Source organism: Notechis scutatus, chromosome Z, assembly GCF_049901735.1.
Source record: "Notechis scutatus isolate UNSWTSFEM ecotype Mainland chromosome Z, rNotScu1.2, whole genome shotgun sequence".
In the NCBI taxonomy this organism is placed as follows: Eukaryota; Metazoa; Chordata; class Lepidosauria; order Squamata; family Elapidae; genus Notechis; species Notechis scutatus.
The window spans coordinates 135,526,372-135,552,146 of record NC_142025.1 but is presented as its reverse complement, the minus strand read 5'-3'; the positions used below and the strand labels follow the sequence as shown (position 1 = coordinate 135,552,146).

Below are 25,775 nucleotides of genomic sequence, written 5' to 3'. Positions count from 1 at the left end.
TTCCTGAACTCTATACCATTTTAGGGATGAGTAATAGTCTCCTAACGCATCCAGTAGTTATTGGTTTTGGTTCAGAAAACTTGCTGGATCAATTTTAAAATATACTAACTTACTGCAAATCACAGTTCAGTTTGTGATTGAGAAATGGCTTTACTGGAAGTCTTGGACTTATGACCACAAATGGGATTCCATTGCTAAGTAAGGCAATTAAATTACATTGCTAAGCCAGGCCTTTAATGTTGTTCTGAATGTTATGCCCTTTTTCACCATGGTGAAATGAATCACTGCAGTCATTAAGTGAATCACTGCAGTTGTAAGTGAATCCAGCTTCTCCCACTGACTTTGGTCATGGGAATCTGGCTGGGAAGGTCACAAATGATGATCACATGACAATGGGACAGTGCAAGCATCTTAAATATGTTGGTTGACAAGCACCCAATTTGATCACTGAGATGCTGCAATGACCGTAAGTGATAGGGCTGGTCATAAGTCAATTTTTTCATCGCCATTGTAACTTCGTAGGGTCACCAAAAATGGTTGTAAACCGAAGACTACCTAGATTACAATCTGACCCATGCTTGAGATTGAGACAATTTGCCATGACCACATATTCATAATGGAAGGATAGAGAGTGATAGCTCCATCCTTTCGATTTCCGTATTAATTACAGTGGTACCTTGGTACTCATCTGCTTTGAAACTCATCAAATTTGATATTCAACGCATTTTGATACAAAAAAATGTTGTCCCAGTATTTATCATTTATTGGGTACTCAATGTAAAAGCCAGAACTTGTCGCTGGTGGCTGCTTTGTGACTCACTACATTATTCCTTATAGGAAAAATTTGTTTGGTACTTGTTCTTGGTGCTCACTGTACCACCAGGAACCAATTAATGATGCGTACTGAGGTAACACTATATAAGGAAATGAAGGTGCTACCTGTTATTAGCAAAGAAAGTCAAGCAACCTAACCAAAGAGGCACACAGTGACCCGCATTTCTCTGCTATCCCACTTGGTAAGGAGCTATTTTTATTTAGAAACATGACAAAATATGTTTTGTTTTTTTAAAAAAAGAATACAGGTAAATATTTGGGTGGGTGAAGGAATGCTCAGTAATACAAACAATTGTTATAACGATCACCTCCCTCGCTATCATCTACATAAGACTGGAACAATTTTTATAAATTGCCTGCAAAAAGTACATTTGCAACTACCTGTAGCTGCTCCAAAACAGAATAGTAATGATGTACAAGGGATGAGTCCACCTGAGACACAAACTGCAAGAATGAGATGCGTTCTTTATGATTAGAAGAGTGAAACTCCTGAGAAAGGAAAAAAGGGACCCGATTAAAGCTCTAAACGGCCATAAGCAGCAGTCCTTTTATTGAGACGTTCCTTGGGTAGTACCAAAATAAATACAACTGTTTACTCAGTTCTGCTGCATTGTCATCTCTCTAGCAGTCAGTTAGTGGCCTATCTATCCTCTTGCTGCAGCACTATGATCCTTACAGTTTTCCATTTATTTCAAGCAACTTCTCTTTCATTTAGCTTAAAATTGGTTTGATATAAATGTTTTTGAATATAATCTGCAATAATACTCAGAGTAGGAATTTTGCAGTCATAGCTACTGGGAAATTCCTCTTTTCCTAATTCAAAACAAGTCTATAACAGTAAGCAGCCTAAATTCTTCAATAGGTAGGCCTGAATCTTCACTGAGATATGGGCATCTTCTTAGAATTCAGCCTCCATAGATCAATTTTTGGATAACAGGTCTGCTAACGAACATTTTTAGTAATCAATGTAACTTGGAATATTTGTGTACAATGCCAGATTGTGAATTTCTATCTATTAGAGAAGGAACCGCTGTTCAATAACAGAATGCATGCTTTGCATGTAGAAAGTCCCATTTTAAAAATCCAATTAAAAGGGATACAAAGTAGTAAATATTTTGATATTCTTGAAATTATAACAATTTAGGATAGATATATAATCAGACTTGACATAAAATATATGGCTTTAGAAAGTTGTCTTAACAGACAATAGCAACATGCATCTCAAACATCTTTATAACAATACAGTCACTGACTTACAACAATTCATTTAGTGACTGTCTGAACTTACAATGGCACTGAAAAAAAGATTTTCACACTTACAACCATTGCAGCATCCCCATGGTCATATAATCAAGATTCAGATGTTTGGCAACTGACTAATATTTATGATGATTGCAGAATCCCCAGGTCATGTGATCGCAACCTTCTGACAAGCAAAGTCAGTGAGGAAGTCACATTCACTTAACAACCATGTTACTAACCTAACAAGTAATAGGGTAAGTGCAGTAATTCACTTAACAAGTGTTGTAAAATGGGGCAAAATTCACTTAACAAATATCTCACATAAATTTTGGGCTCAATTGTGGTTTTAAGTCGAAGACTACCTGTAATAAAATTTATATTTTCAGATTTCCAATCCATACTTTTTATGTTTCTTCACTTTTTTATCCATGACTATAGTAGTAGAAGCGGCCACTTTGGCAGTAAAGAACTCCTGGACAAGAAAAAAATGTCCTGATTTCATACATCATTACTAAGGTGGGTAAATTTATATGGCTGGATCATTATCCTTAATTTGTCCTTATGGGAACATAAGAATTATAATTTAGCACTAATTCAGGTCTACAGTGCAAAGGGCTTATACATTGTGTAACCTCTATCTGCCTAGTAGTAAAGTTCAAAAGAATTCACTTCATATTCTCCAGATCACTGTTGTCCAAACTACTCCAGATCTTAGAGATCAACTTTTTATAATCTGTGCTCAGTATCTGGACTGCTTCTGTCTGGTAAAGGCCATTCTACCTTTCTAGAGTGAGTCTCTTTAATAAGAGCCTTCCAATTTAAATGAGAATGGTGTATTTTCAGTTTTAATCACAAAAGATCCTATTTATCAAATGATCAAAGCAAACATTGGCTTCCAGGATAACATTATGGTGTTGTCCTTCCTCAACCATTAAGGAATTTAGATAGCTACCAATTGTAACTAGAATTCCTCTTTCATTCCCTTTTATATCCTTTTCTCCTTCCTACAAAAGCTTATAATTTGTCACCCTTTCATTTTTTTTATGCCATGCCACTCAGCATGTATAGGATAACTGCCTTCTCCTCCTCTCCACATGCTATGTTTTCCCCTTATTTCTTTACTTTTGTTTAGCAAAATGTAAACCACTGTTTCCTTTCCTCTACTCTTCAATTTCTACAAGAACAGCAATTTATTTCAAGAAGTGTTTTCATCTCTTCAGAGTGTTCTCTTCCGAAGGTTCATCCCATTTGACCCATTTCATCACCATCAGGACAAGTTTTTAAAGATTGGCTTAATTCATATTCCACATTTTCATGAGGCAGACCTTACTTAACAGGCAAAGGGATCTAGATGCCTTCAGAACTCTGGGATGAAGGAAAATTAGGTTCTGAAATCAAGATTGCAGAAAATTTGCTAAAAGAAAACATCTGGTATACTAAAGCAAGCATTGACTGGACCAAGAGAAACTATATTTTGCAATCCGAATGCATCATGCACATCAAGTAAACCAGTATAAACATATTACTGTATAACGCTTTACACTATTACTGTTTGAGTTGTCTACGAGAAGGGGTGACACATTTTGCTTGCTTCTATATTTCACCAAGCACTATCCTCATGTTCTAAAAATTGTTTATGCTGTTTTGAAGCACTGAAACATTGTGAAAGCCGAGAGGGATGATTGTGAATTTGGTGCAATGCATTTAAGGGATGTCATAATTGACACAGAAGCCTATTTTTACCTTTACCAGGGCTTCAACCAGTTGGCTCTTGGAAAACGGGATGTATTTCTCCTGATAATCCACTGCCCAGTTCTGTGGTTCTGTTGGCTTCCGCATCCTCCGATATTTCACCATCGTGGCAGCAAGGGAGGCCTTACCACGCAAAGACAACCCTATAATCTTGTTCCCCAGGGCTAACCGGGTTATGCTCAGCATTCTGGGAGAGTCCAAAGCTTAACAGTTAAAAAATGGCAGCAAAGGTATATCCATGTTCCTTGGCTAAGTTTCCTCACACTGACATTATTTTGCAACCACACTGCTTGAAAAGCTGTAGCAGGCACCTTTTTGAAGCAGCCAATGTAAGAAAGCTTTGAGAAATCAAGTAGAGCAAATCTATCTTTTTGATAAGCTGCAGGCAAAGAAGACTCAGTTAACATAGAGGTACCGTGCACAAATGAGAAGGTACTTTCCCCGCTACCTCCACCCACAATTGCATGTGGAAGCAAGCTCACAACCAGGACAGAACCACAGGGGTTAAAAGTCACTGATCAAAATCATCAGGCTATCCAAACTGTTGAAATTAAAACCCGCTCACTCACCCCAATTTACAAACCAATGAGGTTATTTTTTTCTCCCTCTTCTCACACACACACACCCCTCAAACCCTTTTAACTACAAGATCCAATTCGGACCAAAAAAAAGTCCACTATTCGAGCAGCGAGCTCTGACCTTTAAAAAGAAGCCTGACATTGAATTTGGCGGCACATGCGCACAATGTTTCTTTCTCTCTTCCGCCCGCAATTCTAATCTTTAAGCTATTCCCGGAGAACCTCACATTGCGTCGTGCGCTTGCGCAATGGCTTTTGTCGATTGTTGCGAATTAAGTTGGGCCCATAAAGTAGAGATAGAAAATTTAAAACAGCTACCCTCAATCGTAAAGCTTATTTGCCCATCATCTCTGTTCTGATTCAGTCTCTGCAAAATACCGCCAAGGCTCACTATGGAGCCATTCTGTATCATTTGTCTTTTACTCAATGAGAACTACTGAACACGTTTCGAGTTAAGAGAAGTTGAATTTGTTGCTCTGTACGATTTTCCTTTCCTGTCTCTATGGCCAAACCACGGGGCGCTTGCAACAATCAAAAGAATTCCACAGTATCGGAAAATTCCAATCTGTTCGGTTTTAGCATGATGCGCATGCGCTCAGCACATTATTCGCACCGGCGAAATAAGACTGCAGTTCCTCCTCAGCCCACGCGGGGTTCTTTAGAATCCTCTCAGGCGTCTTTCTAACTCCCACCCCCAACAGTCATTTCCAACTGCCCTGTTGAACGCTCCAGCGTTCGTAAAGAGATACTGGCAGCTCTCCCGACCATTCAGGCTTCGAGTTCTCTCAAGCGGTTTCCCCCTCCCTTCCATGGGCACGTGATGAGATCGAAAAGGCGGGAAAAACTTCATTTCCTTCACTTTCCCCAAGGGGTAAGTGAGGAGAGAGGATGTTTCCGAAATGTTCCTGGATGATCAGGAAAATGTAAAGCGCTGAGTCCTTAATTTCTGAGTCGGCTTTAACGTGCAGTCCCTTACAATGTTTCATTTGAGCTTCTTAGCTTTCTCCCATCTGCCATTTTCAGGATGTATTGGACGTCCATATTCATATGTAGATACGGTAGTAAAGTAGGGATTGAAGCCAACTTCTGGCTGAGGAAAGGAGACTAAGTTAAAAATAAGGGACACAGATTGGGTTCTTTGTTACAATATTTTCTCCAAGACAGAATATATATAGCCGTAGTTAAATATTGAGGAACACAAAACAATGTAATCACGGACCAACTTATTTTAATATATTTAATTGCATTTTAAATGGATCTTTCTCAAGAAACCAGAGGCTATACGCCTTTCCTTTTCCCTCATTTTATTCTAACAGCAAGAAACTGCCTAGTTTAAAATTACCCAGTAAGTGGCTGAGCAGAGGTTTCAGTACAGATGCTCTGTGCTAACACTAGCCATTATTTTTCAATAGTTCTCAAGTAGGAAAAGAAATCAAAGAAATGTGTTTAGAGCTGCAATTACACATGAAATTTAATAGATCAATTTCTTATTTGCTATAGAGAAATAAATCTGTACAACAACCAAATAGGGAAGTTTATTCTTTTGAAGGGAATAATTCAACAAATTTGAATAGTAAAACTTTTTTGCATATTTTTTTTCAGATAAAACTAATCAGATTTGCAATATTTACCATGAAATTAGATTCTGAGAACAAAATGAAAAGGCATACTGAGTAGTTTTTGTGCTCCATCATGGGTGCTAACTGATGCTAGTCCTCATTTTTACTAAAATTTAAATATGAACTGGAAAATGATATTTAACTATACACTAAAATAATGCATGAATTCATCATAATTGAGGCTCTAGAGCATATCTTGGAGTGATGGTAACAAGTATGTTACTGCCTAAATAGAATTATATTGTTAAACTCAAATATTAGAAGTATGGCTATTACTCATTAAAAGCTGCTAGTTCAGTTTTGTGCAACTAGATGAATATTTCTTGAATAAAACTCATCTTAAAAGATAATGGAAAATTCTATACATTGCTTCTAAATATTTCATAATCACAGTTTTGAACTTTCATATGCCTGGAAGATAGATTAGACTTTTTGAGCTGTGCTAAGGCAAGAAGAGAACTCTGAAAAAACAATATATTCTTTTTTTAAAAACTTTCAGTGTTGGTAGATAGAATCTTAGCAATATTTGTATTATATTCTTAAAATCCAGATAATGTTTCTCAGCTTCAATTTACAGCAACCTTCCAGATTCAGTTTTGTTCTAATGACAAAAAGACAACTACAGGATGAGAAAAATGACTTCAATCTTGCGGGACCTTTCAGACCATGACATGGTGCACTTCTTCATACAACCTCAGATTGTTGCTAGAACACTAGCAGGGGTGAGAAAATAACAGTACTAACTAAATGGTGGCTTCTGCTATATTTGGGGTCACATATAGTCTCTGGTGCAGTTTTAACTTCAGAATAGTGTTCTAACATAATTGGGAATTAAAAAGAGGCTATGACAACACATATTATTAGGATAGGTTGTATTATATCAGCAATAGCCATAATATTTTTATTTTCAAATATAATCAGTCCTTTGCTTTATAAAAAAGTAGATAACCTGTGACCCATTGGGTCATTACAGAGCTATTTCCTGACTAAAACAAGAAACAGAATGGCCATGGGTGGGCAAAAAAGCAGTGAGAGTGAGAGAAATTTCTGACTTCCTGCCAACTTTTTCATTGACTTCCCTTGTTGGAAGCTGACCTGCCTGCCTTCTAGTTTGGGTCCTCATTTCCTCATAGACCAAATTCTATCTGAATAATAATCCCATATGTCTAACTATACTATTTTCACTTAGTGTAATCATTTTATATACAAATGTGACTACCTCACCTCACCCAGTACTTGTAAAAAGGTTTGTTATTTGGGTTTTTAACTAAGATCCAACTATTATGTTCAAAGCCACAAATAATTTGAATAAGATTAATGTCTGACGAAATCTCTTATAGGGAATTTTTAAAGTGCAAAATGCCAACAAAATTCATATCAAATCTATGGAGATCTTCAAGACTTGGCCTTGGCATATATGCCAAAGGCATGTAAGGTGCATGCAGTCAGTCTATTCTGTGACATGAGTATGATTCAGCACTGGCTCAAGTCTCCAAATTTCCTGAGTTATCCACACAGCTTTTTCTTGAGCTGCTTGTCCTGATGAGATAATCATGTGCCCCCCTTTCCATACAAAATTCAGGTGAATAGCATCTTGGTGGACTACTTGGAAAATTATTTTCCACCATTGTTTTTCTTCCTTGTTTCAGCTGTGCTATAGACAGTATATATGGGCAGAGGTAAAACTCTAACCCTCATTTATGTTGGTTGTAGAAGAGGTGAATGATCAGGTTGATTTTTCTCTTTGCCTCAATGCAGATTCAAAAGAATGATACTTGGATCAGTTAGAAGTGTTGATTGCAAAATTGTATTTTATGGAACACACATAGTATTCAAACATTTGTATTTAACATTTCCATTTCTTTCTCTTGCTCAGGTGTTCTCTCTGGTCATATTTGCCTCCTTGGTGACTGAAGGATATCAAAACTTGACAACCTCTTCTCAGCTACATTGTATTTTTAATGATAATGGGGCAGCCTGCTGCTATGGCATCACAGTCGGCGTACTTTCTTTTCTCCAGTGTTTCCTCTTTTTGGGCTGTGATGTCTATGATACTTGCATTACTAATCACAAGTTCAAGTATGCTATTCTTATATTGGATGTTACTTTCTCTAGTAAGTAATTTTTTGTTATTTGAAAATAATCATAGAGTTAAATTTCAATATTTAACAATAATTAGGAGATAGCTGATGCCCGAGAACCCCAATATTCTAAATATTTTACTTTATAATATATCAAAATTGTCCTCATATTTTCTCATTCCTATATCGTCCCCGCAGATAGCAAGACATTATAATCATGGTGTCTCCCAACCACCTCTCCCCATTGAAATCACAAGTTCTATCAAAATGAAAATGTCAGCCTTATATTTTACATTCCAATTGCTGTTAGATTTGATCTACATTTGATTACACTGTTGCTGATCTTCCAAATGAATCTATCCAGTTAAAATTGTTTCAGAGGATCTTCTTTGGGTTCCTTTATTATTTGTATTGACAAAGAAAATGGGCACATTTCTAGGCTTTATACCTTTGTACCTTGTTTCCAGGGAAGACAAGTTCTCTTCCATGGAGATCTTCTATTAAAATTTTTACTTCAGATCATCTGAGGCCCTCTTTAGTTATTTTATTGCTCTTTGTTGACTTTATTGTTTTTAATATGTCTGATAATTTGCTGTAAGTTTCTTTGAGAAACTGAAGGCAAGATTCTGTTTTCTTAATGAGGAAACAATACAAATTCAACAATTGTGGATGGAAGAGATAGAAACTTTCTGTTCTATTCTGCCGGCTTTGCAGTTTTAGGTCACTTTATTTTTTTTATCTTGTTTTTTGGTCTTTTAGCTATTTCAAACTTTTTTCCTCCAAAAATGTATGACCTTAAGATACTTTATGTTTTGATCTGACTAATGGTGTACACTTATTAATATTTACAAAGGATTAACTACATTATTTAGCTAATAAGACCTAGCTCTCTACAGAAGGCTCTAATGATGGGAAAGGTGGAAGGAAAGAGAAGAGGATGACCAGCAGCAAGCTACTTGGACTCAATCATTAGTGGGTGCACTGATAAAAGACTTGAAAGACCATGTACGGACTGATCACTATGGATAATTTTTTTAATTTGCTAAGAGTCAACAACAACTTGATCACTATACAGTTACTCATTGCTAAATGAATAGTTACTTAACACTTGAAGTTATGAAGGACTCAGAACTACTTTTGATTCATCCTTGATTGCCAAACCCCCTCCTTGTGTCACACAATTACATTTCAAGCACTGGGCAACCAGCTCAGATTTATGACTAGTTACAGCATTCCATAGTTACATTAGTGTAATTTGCAATATTTTTGCAGTTTTCTAGCAGATATTAGATACGCTTGATTCACTTGATTGTGGGTTTTTTTTTAAGCCACCACTTGATTTGCTTAATAGCCATAGTGACTCGCTTAACAACCATCATAAAACCAGTTGTAAAATTGAGTCAGATCCCATGGTAATCCGTAACTGCAAAAACTTATGACTAGATGGCTCAATTGTCATAAGTTGAGGACTATCTGTAATCACTTTTTAACTATATTTGTCTACACTAAGGAATTGTACTGGGGCTGGAAAGTGAAGAGAGCAATGCACATTAAATATAACATGTAGTGACATATTATTTTACTTTCATTTATAGAAAACATTTGAAAAATAGATTACAGATTCAGATTCTGATTCAATTCCTTAATAGGATGAGTTTAGTCCATTTATATAATATCTTTATCAGTACAGCCAAACTTTCCATGAAATAAGTTCATATTTAAATAACCTAGTTCAGTTTCTATCAATCAAATCATTTAAATCTTATTTAAATAATCTTGGAATAATTTATTTCAAAATTATTTTAATATGTGCTGGCTTGAAACTGAAACAAAGCTATTGTTGGACAAGTCAAAAACAGAGTTAAAGAATCCTCAATTTTCTTACAGTGCCAACATAAAATAAAATCTGATATTCAATCATTTTTAAGCACTGGTGGTCTAGAAGCATCCTTATATAGGGTATGGCAAAAGAATAAAAGAAATAATGAAAATACTATTTTTTCCAGATACAGCAGTGGGTTAAGGACTTAATTATATGTATACTAACATGCAACTTATTTGTTTATATCATATTCTTAGTCATCTTCTTTCCTCAGTGACATGGACATGCCTGTGGTTTATTGGATTCTGTATCCTAGCCAATCAGTGGAACCGGTCAACTCACTCCTACCTGCTGGGAACTAGTGCTGCACGGGCTAGCATTGCCTTTGCCTTTCTTTCTGTTCCATGCTGGGTGAGTCAGTCAAGTACATCCATTATTATTTCAGAATGAGTCTGCCATGGAAGCAGAGTACATCCCTGCAGAGTATCATTAGCCACAAAGGCAATTTCATCTTATTAAGGCCAAATGAACTGCCTTAAGGAAGCATATATCATTTACTTTACTCATTAAATCTGATGAGGATAATCCCATAATGTTTACTTTTCAATGAAATTAATTTTTTTTAATTGTAAAAGCAGTTTGGATCAGAATGTATAACATTTGTATTTGAATATTCTTAAATTTACTGCTACAATGTAGATATTTCAAAAGAATGTATCAGACTGAGCTAAATCAAACTAGCACTCCTATGTAACACTTAGATTTGAAGAGGTTGCCAAATAGACAATCATATTATAAACCTAATGATCTTATGATTCCTCAGATGCCACAGAACTTGAATTTTCTAGCAGCCTTCACTAGAATGGCTGATTACTAATAAAGATGGGAGGTGGGAGTTGTAGTTAAGTAACATTTAGAACACCACAGATATTCCTGCACTATTCTCAGATTTTGTCAGAAGCTTATACAAAATAACTCATGTTTGTGTATTGAAAAAATGTACATCATTTTCTGTTTGCTTTCTGCTGTTTTTATGTCTTCCATTGCTTGTTGAATTTCTTTGTAATTTTGTGTACTATTGTACTCAGGGGTCCTTGGTGCTCTCTGAGCTTAGTTGTTTCATTGCCAAACTAGGGAACATTGTCACTTCTGATAATGAAAAAAACCAAGCTCAGGAAGCACCAAGGACCCCACAGTTCAACCCTGAGCTACAATATTATCTTTTATTGGAATCGTACCCAGGTCACCCATTTCCTGCAAAGATTGGTTCCAGGGCATAAATAATTTTGTATTACCATGAAATGGACCTCTGATTCCTTTAGACTAGTAATTAAAGTTGATGGTTCATATTGAAAACATCAAACCAACCTACATTAAAAGCTAATTTTCGGGAATGTTAGTATTTTAAGTATAGAAATACAACAAAGAGGAAAATATGCCTACTCTCTTTCAAAACTTTAAAGTTAAAATCTAGATTATCTAATTTCTGGGAATGAGAAAACTAGCCCAGGAATGAATTCTGAAGCAGGTTTATTCCTTCATTTATTATGGAACTGGGTGACTCACATTTCCCATCAAAAATATAGAATAAATCAGGAGGAGCCTTCATGTATAGGCAATAGCAGTACTCATTTATTTAAAACTTAACACAGAAGAAAGTCAAAGCAATTCAGAACTCAGGCTAGCCCATAAATGATGTTCTTTAACTCAGGAAGACTGAACAGTTAACATACATTTTACATCCAGCAGAGGCCATATTGGTAACAACTTACTTGACCTCCTGCCAAGCTCAGAACATTTTAATTCCCACTGCTTACTCTGCCAGTTTACTAAGTACATTTTGCAAAAAGTGCACCTTTGACCAAAGTCTTAATTTAAAGACTGCAGAAAAATTGCAGATTTCTTATTAGTTTCCCCCACTTATGAAGAGAAATGACCACAATTAACAGGAAATTAATGAATTGAAACTGAACTTTGTAGAAGGGATATGGATCTTTCTTCTGCAAATTGTATTTTTCTGAGTGCTTTGTAATTTTATTACCAATTTAACCAGATGGACTGTTACGCTTTCATAGTTTCCTGGATTCCTTAGAGCCCTTTTAAAAGCTTGGTGGCAATAAACTGTTTTTCGAGAGTTCAGTGTAGGGGTAGTTAGCAGGGTCAAGATTGTAAAAAAATATACTTCTGTCTAAAAAAAAATACCCAAAAGAAGACCCTGTATTGTAAGGTACTTCATGGAAGAGTACACAGAAATAAATAAGTACAGGAAAAATCCTACCACATATCACACTCAAAAAAGGGGAAGAATCAATACAAAACAGAATTAATACAAATTTAATTAATGGCTACTGATTTTTTTCTTCTTCTGTTTAATCGTGTCTCATTTTGAGAGACTATTTGGACATGCTCCTGCAGGTTTTTTTTGTTGCATTTCCTTTTTCTAAAGCGGCTTGCCACTGCTCCTTTCTTAGGGCTGAGAGAAAGTGACTGGCCCAAGGACATGTAGTTGGCTTTGTGCCCAAGGCAGATTAGAAGGTCTTCCAGTTTCTAGTTTGATGCCTTAACCCAGGAGTGTCAAACTCACATCGTTGTCATGTGACATATCAGGTTTTTCCCCCCCACCCTTCACTAAACTGGGCATGGGCGTAGCCAGCGTGTGACTCATCTGGCCTGCCGGCTGGGAGTTCCACAGCCCTGCCTTAACCACTAAACCAAACTGGCTCTTGATTTAATATTAATTGCCTGTAATATAAGATGCCCAATTTATTTTTTTTAAAATCTGTCATCTGCAATCTCTCAAACATACTGGTTCACATTCTACTCCATCTTAGGAGAAGTAAAAAAAGAAGCAAAAATAAAAACAAAAAACCACCCCACCTCACTCTAGAATGAAGATGAGGAAAGGCTACTGAATAGATGTCTAGGGAGTGCAAGGAAAAAAGGGGGGGAAATAAAGCTGGAGATAAAGTGAGAGAAACGGGTAACTGGAGAAGAAAGGGAAGAGAAAGTTCAAGATTTAGGCATTACTAAAAGCAGGCAAACAGTCTCCCCTATTAATTTTTAGGAATATTAATTAATTAGGAATATTTCAAATAATCTATCACCTGTGCCTTTCGGTAGCAATAGTATGAGTTGTTGCAGCTCCTGCTCATTTGTTTAATAGCAGTATGGAAAAACCCCTTCCTTTCCAATTTACTGATAATTATTTGGAGGAAAGTATAGTTTTATTGGATAAATGCAATTAATTTTTCTCAATACCTCTGCCTCAACTAAAAATTCCGTAAGCCTGTTAGTTGAATTTATGCATGAATAAGGTCACTTTTCTTAGCAAGCCAACTTGGAGGCCCTAGAATTTAGCATTTTTCTGGGTAATCTAAATTTTCTTCCAGGACCTTACAATGTCATTCTCCCACCTTCTCCTGAATTCTTAAGCATTATCTTCCAGCCTTTTAAAACAAAGAATGATATAGTAATCTCCGCTCTATGTATCCTACACATGGATTATTAAAAACCTCTTTCCTTGATAACACATTGACAGGTCTACCATTCAGCACAATTAATATTATTTAAAAAAATAATGCACTGCCTACAGAATGTATGGATTTCTGACATATGGGATGGAAATTATTTTTTTCAAGATGCAGTTCTTGGGACAACACTAATCATGTAAATAGTTACTGCCACTTTAATATGGGAGATTTAACATGGGAAATCAAGTATTCGTAGATCCATATTTGGGTCTGGTGCTGCTTTTCTGTACATACTCCTTGTATGTCAAGCTGTTTAGATTGTGTGCCATTAGCCAGAAAGTATTCAAACCATTGCCCTGGGAAGTTAGATCATCACTCAGCTGGTGCATATCTATAGCTTCCTTAAACAGAAAACCTTTTCAGGAGCTTTTTTCATCAGATCCGAGTCAGTGAGATTCTTTTCTCCAAAGTTTGTTAATTTCAGGACAAGAATCTCAATATAAATTTGTTGGAACTGAAAGTAGTGTACTAATACTACTGAACATTTAGTTCAGGGCAAACCCTCTTTTGACCCACACATCTGATCAAGTCCACTTAAATAGTAAGAGGAAACATATTCCCAGTTCCTAATGCACTGTCACTTTTGGTTGGATTGAGGAAAGGCCTATTTTGAATATCAGCAGAACATGTGCAAGATTTAAGAACCAGTCCTTAACAGTGCATGTTCTACCTATATGATCAAAGGGAAAGGAATATCCACCAATAGTGTTCATTTGGGAATTCAGTGATTAGTCGTAGTAGTTGTTAATGTTTCTCTAGCAAATAACAAGGCTAATAGGTCTTATTTCTGTATCCAAAGCAAGGAAAATGAAATGTTTTATCACTCTTATGGCCTCAGGAATACATATTTTTCCTTAAGGACTCCAATTAGTTTTACTGCTCTGCAAGATACAGTTATAAAGAGCACTTGTAATTTTAGTGGTTTCAAATAATTAGTAGCCAAGGAAAATATGATCGTATATCTATTCATAACAAGACTTTGCTTCCTATTTATTACAAAGGACCTTCTTGGGCTTTAGTTTTTCACTCAAAACCAGCATGACTATGACCATATACATGGCTCTTGAGAATATTAGCATATAGTCAATGATACTATTTTGATATGTAGGAGACTTTATAAAGAGAGTATATGAATTAGAGACTTTATGATACAATGTAGGGAAAAAAGTTTGGGCTCAATCTGGACTAAAAGATGTTATTGCTTTTCTCAAAAGATCAGGCCCTCCAATCTAAAGAGATCGGTTGATGCTATTGCATATTTCTCCCTTCCCCCTCACTAATCCTCTACTAGTCTAGCTGCCTAATCTTAAAGCTAATATTTTTGGAGAGATAAGTACCCTGCTACAAAATCCCAGTTGTTGATGGGAATTTGTCCTGGAATTTACACAGGATATTTGGTCAATATTTTGATATTATTTTAAATTCTATGGCTTTACTTTACTCACAATTTCTCTGACTATATACTGAAATGTACACTTTAGTTCAGGAAGCACACATATTTCAGAGGAGGAAATCATTGCCCATATTTGATAGTTATGGTATCTTAAAACCATATTTGGATATTTGTGGTTTGTAGATATTTATATTTGTAACATTATCCAAATATTCTGCATTGCAACAAGTGGGAAGAATAGTTAATTTATAGATATTCTGTTCCTTGCAGAAAACATACATAGTACATTAGGACCAATACTTGGTTTCTCTATTTTCTCCTAAAAATTCTATTCCTGAAAAGTTTTCTTTTTTTCAATTAATCATTTGAAAATGATTAAACTTACTATATTTCACTTATATCAGTGAGAAACAATGTGGTTGTTGTAAAACAGCTGAGAGAATGTATTAGTTATGCTAAATACTTTATTATTCCATAAATTTTCTTTACGAAGTCTGTTATCGATTATTATACCATATTTTGTAATATCCTAAATTACCCAGGACTAGATAAAATTTCTTATCATAAGATTACAGGTACCTGACTTGCCACCGCTTCTCCTCCATAGGGATATCTAGCCTATCTGGCTGTGAAAAACCTGTGGGCTGAGCCACCTGTGCCTTATAAGCGGACGCTGGATGAAGGATCTGTTGCTCTGACCACCCTTTCTACATCCACCACCACTTCTCTTCCCAATAATATGGGGTTCCCTGAAAACATGGGTGCAGCTTCCTACCCATCCACGCCTGTACCCCATCGACTAACTTTAATGAATACTGATGACTAGGCAGTTATTTGTTCCTGTAGTAAATAAACATTTTACTAAAAAAACAAAACCCAAAATGTCTGAAGTTGGTTTTACTGAAGCGAAGCAAAAATAAAGATGGATGGACAAGGAATTTGTAAGCATGATATAACAAGTGGTCATTGTATGTAATAATAATAATACACAAAAGCTTCATAAAGCCTGAATGTTCATCCATCCATGTCTTTCTTGGAACGGCATACATACTGATTATCCCTTAAAACCAAATTAAGGCTCATGTATCGGGACTTGTGCCTTAAAATGCTAAAAGCCATCACGCAGGAGGGAAAAATAATGAATAAGGAGATGCCAAGATACTGTTATATTTTCAGGAATGGATATAGCACTGTGCAGGTATTATAGTTAAAAACTTGTTTCAAGACATAAAATCGAGTACGTGGGAAAAGACTAACATTTTCTATTCTCCATTCATTCTCTATAGACAATTGGTAAACAAGTAGAGGCTAATTGTGAGGCTGGTATGAAGAATTCTCTATATTATGCCTTTGTCCTACCAGACTGATTCAGATGCTTTATGGTGCTTATTTGGGTTATATGAATCCTACAGTATAAGATTGTGTACAAAAAAAAATCAGTATAAACACAATTGGGGCTGTCTATGTGGATTCATCCCAGATGGTTAGATGTAACTGCCATAACCATTATGCAATTTTATAGTTCATATGATCACAAAAGTGTCTACTAGCTATTTTCAGGCAGTATCTGTGGGTAGCACAAAATACAAATTCTTGCAAGGAGTTCCATGGAAAATGTAAATAATAAAGTAAGCTACTCCATCTTAATTCATCTAATGGTACAGTATTGAGTTGTATTTTTAAGTATAATCAGTTTTCCACAAGAAGCAACTGTGGAATCATGGGTTACAAGTGTTCCCTTAGCAAACGATCAAAGTTATGCGCTAAGCTTCCCCAGCATTTGCGAACAACTCCCGAAAGTACAAATCTTGCAGCAACATGTCAATTCACCCTTCCGAACAATCAGAGGGTCTGCAACATTCATTCTGAATATTGCCAGCCAAAATGGAGCTTCCAAGGGTCGGATTAGCCTCTCTGATGCTCCATTTGGGCCTCTAGAGGTCTTGCCCAGCATGTTGCAGGCCGAAATGGAGTGTCTGTGAGGTGGACGCTCCATTCAGGTCTCCCCATGCCTATTGCAGGCTGAAATGGAGCTTCGGAAGGGCCTCTCTGAAGCTCCATTTTGGCTTGCAACAGGCTGGTGGAGGCCTGTGGAGGCCCAAGCGGAGCGTCAGAGGGGTGATCCGCCCTTCAGTAGCTTCATTTCAGTCGGCAACATGCCAGATGAGGCCTCTGGAGGCCTGTATGGAACTGCAGAGGCACAGGCGGCTGAGAGGCTGGAGAGGAGACTGCTTGTTAGATCTTCAAAAGATAAGTGACATGGCGCGGCAGTTTGGGTGGGGGGGAAAGCAATTGTGGGGAGCATGAGGTATTTTAGTGGGGAGATGGGTGGTCTCAGACAAGTGGCCTATTCCATCACTAGGCCCCCTTTGGTCTTTCCCATCGTGGAATACCTCACGTGTACTTAATGAGCCTTGCATTCGATTAGCAAATGCATGGGCAAAAGGAGGGATTGATCCCATTCAAGGTATGAGATTCACTTCCACGAATCCTCTGGTATCGAATGGAATGGGCAGCTCCATTACATTTGTAACTCAAGGACTACCTGTAATTCACAATGACCAAAACCAGATTGCTGCTGAATCATAATTATGTAAATAAGCTCTGATAATAAGCCCAGGCATTCATTTTCCAATAGCTAATCATAATTCAAAACAAATTGCAAATTTTGCTTTATAAATTTAAGAAAACCAGCTACAGAACCATAGTAGAGAATTACTTCAACAGATAGTAATTTAATATGGCTATTTAGAAATGGTTCCTTACTATACACACTGAATTTAATGAGATTTATTTTTAAGTAATTGTATAAAATCACATGTGTGCAATCTCTCCATAATTTTGAAAGCAAGAATTCTAAAGATTTTGCTTTTAAGTAAGCATACACATACTTTAAATCAAGGTGTAATGCAAACTGGAAGTCTAGATTGGCTGAAACATGAATTCAATTTTAGTTTCACTGATTGTTCAGATTCATAGCAGTAGTACAACAGAGATTGAAAGCATACAAATTTGTTATCAATTCAGAGATGTAGTATCAAGAAGCAGCAGTGATGTGGCATTTATAGAAAGCATGTTCTAATACAAGTATTTAATAGTATAGGCCTAGGAGAATAAGTCACTGCTTTAAGAGAGATCAGAAAAAGCAGTATAAAGTCAATATGGAATAACGAAGACATGAATAGCACAATATACTCTGAAGCACGAAGATTACAAACAGGCAAAAAGCATAATTTATTTTTATTTATATTCCCATCCTTCCCACAAAGGCACTAATTAATAAGGGAAAGAGTGTTTCCATTTTATTTATAGCGGATGAAAATTTAACTATCAAATAATACAAAAATGAAGAAAGAGTAAGTGACAAATATTTAAAAGAGAAAGGTATTTTCTTGCCACTAATGTTTCAAAAACAGATCCAAAAAAACCCAAACTGAAAAGAATGAAACAATTTGCAAGCATTCCTGTCTATCTGGATAGCTTTGTAGCACCAGGCCTTCATGAACAGAAAAGTTTGCACTTCATATTAGCATTTATCAACATAAAACCCAAAATAATGAGTGCAAACTAAGAGGAATAGACAGATTTTTAAAAAATGTATTTCCTACTTGTGCTGATTCATCCAAAATAATACTCAAGCATTATAGACACTGAGAATGATCAAAATGGGTTAAAAAACCCCCAAAATCTACAATCTACATATTAACCAGGAGTAGTCATTGTTAGCTTGGGATTCAAGCTGTGCTTCACCTCACCCCCAATTATAGCAGTCTGTTTTGAAGAAGGACCATCCGTTGTTTTGTCTCAAACCACACTTAGATCAAAGTTCAGAGTGGAAATTGAGATCAATAGGACACTAATATTTTAAAAGAAATATCAATCTGTATGTCTAATTTTCTGTGAAGCATTCCCTTCATTCTCCTTGGCCAAAGTATTTCGTTCCAGTCTTGATCTTAACTTATGCTGGCAAACTCAACTTCTTGCCTTTTAGAACTGCAATAGGAAATAGAAATAAGAAGAGGTAAGAACTTCATGAAACTTTAGGCAACATACCAAGAAATATGGTGCCATTGCTTCTATAGAGAGAAAATGTATTTTTTAATAATATTTTAATTAAAAAACCATTAACCAAGAGGAGTCATTATACATAGGACACCATAACATTTGTACTCTTATTTCATACGCTGATAGCAATGTTTTGTTTTTATATATACATCCATCTATTAAATTTAGATACTGGCCATCTCACTTTCAGCCTGACTGGGGTTGTACAGATAAAAGCATAATAACCATATATCAATAAAAGGGAGCCAGATAAAATGATAAGTTAAAAGGCGGAGGGCTTGGGGTGGTGGTTGGGTGGGATGCTAGTCATCCTATCAAAATAGCACTATGAGAACATGATATAAGTGTATAAGCAATACTGCCAAAAACAGCCTTTTGAGGACTGAGCAATTTTATTGTGCATGAAATGCTAACATACTGTTATAGGAATCAAAAGATGAAAAGATGTAAGGGAAGAAGTTATGGAAAAATAGAAATATTACATACTATTACTTCCACTGTATATATTTCAATAATCCAATTGTCTGCCTATCCGTATGAAGCCAAAGCAATGCAGGTACTTTTCAACATACATACGGTGATTGGAATCAAGACTGCTGTCACAAAGCAATGATATCATAAAGTACAACCACTGTGCTTAGTGCCAGAAATCCAGGTAGTTCAATTACTGTTGTTAAATGAATGCCCTGATCATTACGTGAAGCAATTTATTTGTGGCTTCCCATAAGCTATCAATGGGGAAGCTGGTAAGAAGTTAAAAGCCCCAGGCATTGTTGGTTGGAAGCGGGGAGTAAGGGAGGATTGGGACAAGGTGTGAGGTACCTGAATTTTCAACTTCAAAGGCTTCTGAAGTCTCTCTACTGAGGGCCTGAAAATCCTCTCACTCGTCTCTGGGGACTGACTGAAAAAGTTCTGTGCCAAAACCCAAACAGGACTCTGCAGAAAACACCTTGTGCCAAAGGAGAGGCCTCTCAGCTCGGGGTGGTGGGTTTGAAAATAGCCTGTGCCAACATCCTACTTGGATTTCAGCATGGAGCTTTTTCAGATAGCCTCCAGAGATGACAGAGAATTCTCTTAGCAGGCGATGGTGGCTTGCAACCTTCCCTGCTGGCTTTTCTGGGGAAGCCAGTAGGGAAGATTGCAAATGGTGATCTTGCGCTTGTAGGACACTTGGCAGCTGTTTGTAATTGCAAACAGGATACCAAGCACCCAGACCATAATCTTATGACCATAGGGTTACTGCAACAGCTTCAAGAACCTGTTGTAAGTCCCTTCATTCAGCATCATTGTAACTTTGAACAGTCACTGAACATTCAATCGTAAAATGCAGACTACCTGCACTAACAAGTAGAAAATACAAGTTGCAGAAACTCAAAAAGTTTTTTTTAAATCAAGCATACGTAACAAATGCACAATGCCAATATTTGTTAAAGAGGGATAGAAAAAGGGTGGGGAGCTGAACTGAAAGGGGATTTCTGAAAGAAGACATCTCTAGCTATATTGCAAACTAAAATGTTTCCTTTTGGTTGCTTTTAAGTCTATATATCTTTCTAATTATACTTTAGTGGTGAATATATGTTTATGTGCATGCACAGAGGTCTCCAAACTTGGCAATTTAAGATTTGTGGACTTCAATTCCTCAACCAACCATTGAGATCTCTATGCATGAATATAATCTTAGACTTAAAAAATAAAACACATTTCGTTAAGGTGTTCAGTAGTCAACAGACAGCTCAAATAATTTTGATGCTACAAGTAAAAACAGTAAAAAAGCAGTACATATTTGTCAGGCAGGTGCCCTTTAATAGAGTAACTAAGTTAATTCCTGGTAGGCTAGTCGAACAGATTTTATTTTATTCAATCCTACAGAAAAAGCTTTTTAGTGCTCACTGTTTTGAATATGTGAGCACTATTTTTCTGCAACTTCTTTTTGATCCTAGGAGAAAAGGTGATGAAACTGCTAATTAATTTGTCAACTTACAATTAGTAAAGACCTATTGGTTAATATACTTCCCAGCATCAAAATGGATTGAGTTTAGTTGAAGAGTGCCCTCTAGTGAAGTTCCAGTTTAGCAGTAACATTTAGTCAACGCACATTGAGAAATGTGGTTGAGATATACCGTTTCCCAAATAATTTTAAAACCCCAAGCACCTTGCTAAAGGCCACAGATTTATTAGTTTATTAAATATATTTATATGGCTGCTCAATTCAAACATGGTGACTCCAGGTGGCCGAGCACTTCTCTATCTCTCAGTAATGGGACTAGATCAGCAGATCTAGTTTCCGTTTGTTCTTGTTGCAAAATACCTTTTGTAATGTAGAGGTAGAAGAAATCGCAGTACAGTATCGTTTGCACCAAGCCAGCCACAATGGCAATGAGGTCGAAGAACTTATCAAACTGATAGCGCCAAATCCAGTTGAACAGGTAGAGGGCACGGTAGACTCCCAAAGCGAAGAGGTAATGACTTGTGATGGTCTCTGCCTCACCTGTTTTACTGACCATGAAGAGTTGTGGCAAAATAGCCACCGACTCCAGGTAGATGGAGAAGGTCCAGAGAATCTGGAAGAATTCAGGAGAAAAATAGCTTTATATTTTCTGATTACATCTCATTATATTCCCAAATTTGTGTTGTTGTCACAGCAATTAGTCAGAACTGAGTATTTGTGTGGTCCTCCATTGCACTGTAAGAGGTCCTCCATTGCACTGTAAGATCCAGGACAGATTTGTGTCATAGACTTAGGGCATGTCTGCTCCAGCTCACGTTTTGATACTTTTGTCTGTGAAAGACTGCAAATTTTAGTGCAACATGTATCTCTTTGTAAACTCTCCTCAATATACCTTCAACTGGGTGTTTTGTGAATTCCAAGTACCTCATCCTTTAATAGGTTATTGGTAATCTTCAATTTACATCCATTGTGGAGCTTGCTCATTACAGTCATGATTGGTCATACAGCAGACCATCACATGACTGATTCAATTTTACTGTCTTTTTTTGGGAGGGTAGTGATTATTAAGCGAATCACTGTGGTTAAATAAATCCATGATTGTTAAGTGAATCGATTGCTATTGGGTATTTTCCTAAAATTTGGAAGTAAATGCTGGTTTTGGACAAAAACCTCATATAGTCACATGAACATGGTACATTGCAAATGGCCATAAATGTGGGTTGGTTGCCGAGAGCCCAAAATGCAGTCACATGACTGTGGGGATATATGTTGGCTGGCTGTCAGAACTTCAAATACTGGGTACATGGGTACTAAATACCTTTGGGGAGGCCAGTCATAATTTCATTAAGTCCTAAGTCATGGACTGCCTGAATTGTCTTGAGAGAGTTGCCTACGTAAATGCCAATGTTGAGTCAAATATTGTCTAATCAATAATAATAGTAATATAATGATAATAATCTTAGATGGGAAACTCTTAGAAATTGCTACAAGCAGGTTCAAGAAGTTAAAATCAACATGATCTCTACACTCTGGACTAAGGCAGTGACTGGATCATACTTCTGCATTCTTGCCCAGAAAATCACAGGAAGAAGATTGCCAGAAATCAACCTTGCTTTTGAAGTTTGAACCTTTAACTTATCCGCCTATAGTATAAGGCTGAACCCAGACTGAGTCAGTTCATGCTTGAACTGCACAGAATTCAACGACTGAAGTTGGTCAAGATTTGGCAAGTTACAACTGAATTATGTTTAGATTCAAGTACTCTTGACATCTCTGTTGCTCCAATCAATTGTTGGATAGTTTTCCTTTCAAAATAAAAGGGGAGGTTGTGAACTCATGGATCACATAAAACTTAATAATGTCTTCTTCTGGTTTGTTGTTTCTTCTTGAAAGCACAATTTCCAATTAAAATGACTGCAGGTATATCACAGTTCTATTTCAGTACCATTTAGTCAACACATGAGCAGATAGGAATAGGTGAATAAATGTAGTGCTGCTTTGGAAAGCAAAATTAGTTCAAGCTTTTAATCATAATAGGAACTGGCGATAAAGTAGCAGAACAAGCAGGGACTAGGATATTAAAAATGGCCGTGTGTCAATTAAATGAATAATTTTAGCCATAGGACTTGAACACATCATATAGCTGCAAGTTAAGTTTCTGAAGTTTAGGCTTGTTTGCACTAGCATACATTTAATTACCTCTAGGGGTGTGAAATCATGATTTACTAAGAAAGCTAACACTGCTGTCGGAATAACCAGGAATTCCACTCTGAAGGTATCATGGTTGCCATCATAGGTGGCTTTGAATTTGCTATAGATCATCCATACAGTAGCATAGGAACAGGCAACATACACCACCTGCAGGAGATAACGTAGATCAAGAAGGGTCATTGAGATTAAGTATTATTTTATCTCTCAGATATTTAGTGTAATCAATGCCAAAATTCTGAACCTTTCAATGCCTTTCCCCTTTCTGAAAGATTAGGGTTCTTTCTTGCAAACTAAATTCCTTCTTGGTATCTCCTCATTTATATGAAGTATGAGGAACATGAAGCCTTCTAGATATTGCTGAACTACATTTCCTAAGAAACCTGCCAATAATAATAGGCGCCAAATTTTCAAGTTCAGCATTATCTGGAGGGCATCAATTCCCACAATTCTTCTAATGACAACTATAACCAATCCCTCCCCCAATATCATTAAGCTATTTCCATCTCTAATTGAGATACACTGAGAATTGGGATACCAATGTCAGAAATAGGCTTAACATATTCTGCAACTGTTTTTCAAGATCAGAACTGTTAACCAACATACTGGTTTTATCCTTTAACTGATATAATAATATATACACTTAGCTTATCCAGGACTACTTGCAGGGCAAAGAGTTTCTTTAAGACTAAAAACTAACATTGCTGACAATAGTATTAACACTTATTCTCTGCCAACGCAGCACCTGATGTCCACATCAAAATCTTCATCAAAACTTACTTCCTTGTACTGTACAAATGCTGGTAACATGACAAGTTCTGTGATAGACAAATGAAGACTTCATACTTAGCTACTATAGCAGGAGGTTTCACTAAAATAGGAGAAAGTACTTTTGGATTCTTTTGCATAAACAAACCACCATTACAAAAGACTCTTTGCTTTATCTCATATCCTTTTATAGATGATAGTGAAGTGATGCCACATTATTGAAGCAAAGTATGTTCAGAAAGAAGTAGAAGACAATAGAAACTCATAACTATTTTATTTTCCGTGGCACCAAGCCTATTAGCCTCCTAGTCACAATAATCTATAATCCAACATCACTCCTGTACCTTCATGGAGGTGTTATACAACGAGATGTAGTTCGTAAATAAGTCTAGATACCGAGTAGTGAAGATAATGGCAAAGAGAGCTTGGCTCTTCCCAGAGATCCCTGCAAGAAAAGCACAAGCCAACATAACTCATGATCGGATGAGAAAATAACCATTTTTAATATTAAGGGAACAGCAGAAAGTCTTGACCATTAGGAAAAACAGAGATCCTTCAAAACTCCTCAGGATTCATCATTTAATGTCACACCTCCTTAACACAAAGAAAGTTTGTAGCATTACGTTTTTTTAGAAAAATTCATCAGGTTCCCCACCATCCAATCCCACCTCACGTAGTTTCCATCTCATTATTCATTGCCTTTAACAAATTATGGTTTAAAAAAAAACAAGAACATCAACTTTTCTACATGAATGCTTCCTTTCTCCCTGCTCTTTTTTTCCTAACCAGGTTGGCCATTCACTTTTTCAAAGCAATTCTTTCTCTAAAAGAAGAGGCTAACATGAGTTTCAAATATTAACCTTTAGAAACTGGAACTTTCTAAAAATATGTCACACCAAATACATATGAGGGTCACAACAACCCAGTTGAGTTCCAAAAATATAAATCTATACAGTTAAGAAAAAGGAGATAGAAGATAGTCAAATTAGACCCAGATTGTTGGGGGCAATATGCTGACTCTGTAAACCACTTAGAGAGGGCTGTATATAGCGGTATATAAATCTATATGCTATTGTTATAGTTAGATAGATAAGATAGGCAGACGAAGTCCAACTTGTGGTTTTAGAAGGTTTATTTTGAAGTAACTTATAGCATGGAAGTTAACCCTCACAGTATACACAGAGAGGAAGGATTTAAAGAAGGAAGAGAGGATTAGAGCAAACCTGGTAAATTGCACGTGTAAATCAATTCCCAAGTTGGTGGAGGCTCATATCCATAATATGCACTAGTTCCATACAATCACTTTCAAGGCAGAAATAAAGCCACCTAGAGACATAAAGAAGGAATCGGTTGATCTCCCCTTTCCTCCCCCCGTTTATCCTACCAGCACAGGATCTGGTCTTCCAGATTTTCAACAGCAAGATGATTATAGCCAACAGATGCGAGATGTCTCCCAGGAAGCGGAATAGATTCATGGCGTTCCGGATGGGCTGCCGTAGAAAAGCTTGGGTTACTTTCTCAGTGGAAAAATCTGCCGAAAGAGAGGAAGGGGAGCCGGTTGGGGGGAAGGGGTTGGGGGGAGAAACAGGAGAGCCTCAACAAAACCGAGGGGGCGGGGGCGATGAAGGAGAAATGGCTTTATTGTCTCCCACCTTTCAATCTAAACCGACTGGCCGGATTATCAGAGTTAGCATAAGGATGGCTGGGAACGAAGGCCACGAAAGGGGAGGGGATAAAGCCTAGCCACTCCCACAGGCGGGCTGAATCAATCCAGTGGGTGGGCGGGGCAACGGATGGGAAGAGGCGGGCGGGCCCGCTTGCTGTAGTTAGGCGGCGGAGCCCTAGACCTCCCCCTCCCTCGTGTGGAAAGCTAAAAGAGGGATGGGGTCTTCCCGGGGAGCCCCTTTTGCAGGGAATCTTTTTAAAAGGACGATT

At 36.9% G+C, this 25,775-nt stretch overlaps 3 protein-coding genes across 8 annotated transcripts in view; 1 reads left to right on the top strand and 2 right to left on the bottom strand.

The window, feature by feature from the left end:
- The window catches only part of TMEM143 (transmembrane protein 143), a 25,373-nt gene extending 20,770 nt beyond the window's left edge, over positions 1-4,603 (bottom strand). Inside the window, exons 1-3 of one of the 4 annotated variants that reach the window (XM_026682434.2) lie at positions 4,528-4,603; positions 3,820-4,015; positions 1,216-1,323 (exon numbers count right to left, since the gene is read on the bottom strand). In XM_026682434.2, coding sequence (XP_026538219.1) covers positions 1,216-1,323; positions 3,820-4,014 — 303 coding nt within the window. In that variant the 5' untranslated portion in view covers position 4,015; positions 4,528-4,603. Of the gene's footprint in view, positions 1-1,215; positions 1,324-3,819 lie in introns of all 4 variants that reach the window. The other 3 variants (XM_087944880.1, XM_026682433.2, XM_026682435.2) reach the window with 3 other exon arrangements.
- Positions 4,604-5,154: 551 nt separating this feature from the next.
- Positions 5,155-15,751, top strand: SYNGR4 (synaptogyrin 4). 2 transcript variants are annotated; one of them, XM_026682436.2, is made up of 5 exons: positions 5,155-5,277; positions 6,603-6,747; positions 7,902-8,139; positions 10,203-10,339; positions 15,459-15,751. In XM_026682436.2, exons 2-5 carry the CDS (start codon positions 6,652-6,654, stop codon positions 15,675-15,677), a joined length of 690 nt encoding a protein of 229 aa, XP_026538221.1. In that variant the 5' UTR covers positions 5,155-5,277; positions 6,603-6,651; the 3' UTR covers positions 15,678-15,751. The 2 variants fall into 2 exon arrangements, with proteins under 2 accessions (XP_026538221.1, XP_087801008.1); XM_087944882.1 differs by having other exon boundaries at positions 5,203-5,277; positions 6,590-6,747.
- A 2,318-nt stretch (positions 15,752-18,069) lies between these two features.
- KDELR1 (KDEL endoplasmic reticulum protein retention receptor 1) lies at positions 18,070-25,559 on the bottom strand. Of its 2 annotated transcripts, none has more exons than XM_087944883.1 (6): positions 25,493-25,559; positions 25,225-25,371; positions 24,185-24,285; positions 23,064-23,222; positions 21,225-21,477; positions 18,070-18,844 (listed from the first exon to the last, which is right to left on the bottom strand). In XM_087944883.1, the coding sequence occupies exons 2-6, from the start codon at positions 25,313-25,315 to the stop codon at positions 18,810-18,812; spliced, it is 639 nt and encodes a 212-aa protein (XP_087801009.1). In that variant the 5' UTR covers positions 25,316-25,371; positions 25,493-25,559; the 3' UTR covers positions 18,070-18,809. The 2 variants fall into 2 exon arrangements, with proteins under 2 accessions (XP_087801009.1, XP_087801010.1); XM_087944884.1 differs by having other exon boundaries at positions 25,225-25,330.
- Positions 25,560-25,775: the final 216 nt, after the last annotated feature.